The sequence below is a fragment of the Sinocyclocheilus grahami genome, unplaced genomic scaffold, assembly GCF_001515645.1.
Source record: "Sinocyclocheilus grahami isolate Dianchi unplaced genomic scaffold, SAMN03320097.WGS_v1.1 scaffold17701.1, whole genome shotgun sequence".
NCBI lineage: Eukaryota > Metazoa > Chordata > Actinopteri > Cypriniformes > Cyprinidae > Sinocyclocheilus > Sinocyclocheilus grahami.
Window position 1 is genome coordinate 574 of NW_015516742.1, and position 2,397 is coordinate 2,970.

General features: G+C 41.5%; 1 protein-coding gene across 1 annotated transcript; it reads right to left on the bottom strand.

Annotated features, from left to right (window-relative positions):
• Positions 1 to 189: 189 nt before the first annotated feature.
• LOC107579482 (GTPase IMAP family member 4-like) lies at positions 190 to 2,020 on the bottom strand. The gene is made up of 2 exons (XM_016265313.1): positions 2,005 to 2,020; positions 190 to 1,754 (listed from the first exon to the last, which is right to left on the bottom strand). The coding sequence occupies exons 1-2, from the start codon at positions 2,018 to 2,020 to the stop codon at positions 334 to 336; spliced, it is 1,437 nt and encodes a 478-aa protein (XP_016120799.1). The 3' UTR covers positions 190 to 333.
• Between the last annotated feature and the right edge of the window lie 377 nt (positions 2,021 to 2,397).

Here is a 2,397-nt window from a genome sequence, read left to right on the forward strand (position 1 = left end):
GTTTGTAATGTTGTGAATGATCTCAGATCTGGTTGGTGTGTTTCACGGATGCTTTTTAAACAATCCTTCTTTGGCATGCTTAAGGAGGACATTAATAATAAAAACCTAAATAAACTAGGGGCTCATTTATAAAACACACGGATATGATCCCAAATTCAGTCAGAATTTAAAAAAGCAAAAACTAATGAGAAGATCTTCTGTGTATGCTAATGGAAGAGAATGCATATGAATATATAACACTTAGAATATACTGTTGGACCATTATGTGACTTGTTTTTAAAGCTCGAGGTTGTTCGCTCTTCACTTATTCGCGGTAGGCCTATATCTTGATTTTCACTGGATGGAGCAGCGGGTCAGAACCACAGCTTTGGCGACTCCAGCAGCCACCCAAACGAAACCCCATCCTTCTGCAGCTAACATGTTGGTTAATAACCCTGCTGCAAACCCGGCTTCCACCGCTGGAGCTGCAGGGAACAGCAATGGTAAGAGCGCGGGTGCAAATGACGCCCCAATGCCCATCATAAACATGGTCAGCATAAACAGCATTTTATTATAATCTGGAGAAAGTGGATTCTTCTGTGCTCCTTCGCTCAGTCTCCTCTGCTCCTCTTCTTGGATCCAGATATCCAGGTCCTTCTTTTCTTTCTCTTCTTTTTTCATTCTTTCAATCTCCTTCTTCATCTCTCTTTCCACCAGTGTTCTCAGGTTCTCCTGCTCCATCCTCAAAGATGCTCTGAACCGTTGCAAATTCTGCTGTGCCTTCTTTATCTCCATCTGGATCTGACCAATCCTGCCTTGTATAAATTTCCTTTTTTGTTCAGTTTCTTGCCTCTCTTGATTCATGGCAGCAATGAACTCAGCCCTCCTAAGATCAGCCATTTTCTTCACATCCTCCTTTATTTTCCTCGTTCTTTCAGCCGTTTCTGCTTGCATTCTCTCTTCTATTATCTTCTGGGTTGTTTGCATTGCCTCTGTGACTTCATTAGTGAAGTGACGGTTCTCATTCATGACCAGAAGCTCGTCCACTTTCTGCAGGAGTCGACTCACTTGGTCTGGGTTTGTAGGGTTTGTGTTGTCAAAGGCAATGAAACGCCTCCCAAATCTCTCCACGAGGTCTTGAACTTTTTGATTCTGTCTCGAAACGAACCTTTCAATGGATTCTTCTCCGAGTTTGTCGGTGTGTGAGAATATCAGGATGCTGTGATTGCTGATGTCCTCACGAAACATCTCCAGAATCATTTCTACGGTGCGCTGCTGCTCCTCTGTATATCGCTCTATCGGTATAACTAACAGAAACGCATGAGGACCAGGAGAACACAAGGCCAGGCAATGAATGACCTCCTGTTGCAGTTCTTCAGTTGTCAGATCGGTGTCAAAAAACCCAGGTGTGTCCACAAGAACGAGCTTTCGTCCTTCCACCGCTCCACACGCTCTCTTGCACTCTTTAGTGACTGAACTCATGCTCACTTCAGCATTAAAGCATCTGTTTCCCAGGATGCTGTTTCCCGTTGCACTTTTCCCTGCACCAGTTCTTCCCAGCAGAACCAGACGCAGCTCATTCAGAGCTGGATTTACTGCAAGCGGATCGCTGCCAGGTGAACCTTGTGTAATCGTGCTGGGAGGAATTTGAGTTTGAGAGGGAGAACAAACATTTCGGGTGTGTCTCTCATTATTAATCTCATCGATACTCTTATTACTCTTGTTAGAGTTATCGTTTGACCTTCGACTCTGAACATTATGTGTTCTTGATGCTCCTGAGGAAAAAGAAGGTCCTACAATCATTATTTAGTTCAGATCTATGTATTTAGTATTTTGGGATTGTGTAAGATAAAAACGATTACAGCATAAAATTCCCCATGAACAATAGTTTACGTGCTCTTTATAAAGGCTTTTTCAAACAATCAAATCCTGATTACCAATAATGTAATATATCAATAATAAATAATGTAAACTGTTTAAATGAGTGTAGTTTGTCTGATGAATAAATTATTAATGTTTAATTACCCTTGTCGTTGGACATGTTCTCTGGTTGGGTTTCTCAGTATGTGTGATGTGCGTTTCGAACCTGTTTCAAGTGTTGTTGGACTGGTTTGTGAGAGGACGGACTTCAGAAACACAGAAACGAAACTCAGATGTTGACACGCAAGACCTCTGTTGCTCGCAAAATGAAGTTTGTTGACTGTATGACATAAAAAAATTAATGCAATTATAATTATACATGTAAGATATGTAGCTACATAATAGTTTTTACTTGTTTTTCCCCCTTTGAGCCCATTACATCCAAAGGGACACAGTGAGCCTGTTTCAGAAATGAACTGACGTCACTGATTATTTGCATACAGGTCTGATTATTTACATATTCCATCTGTCACTCCCCTGTGGACTGTTGATTGTAGT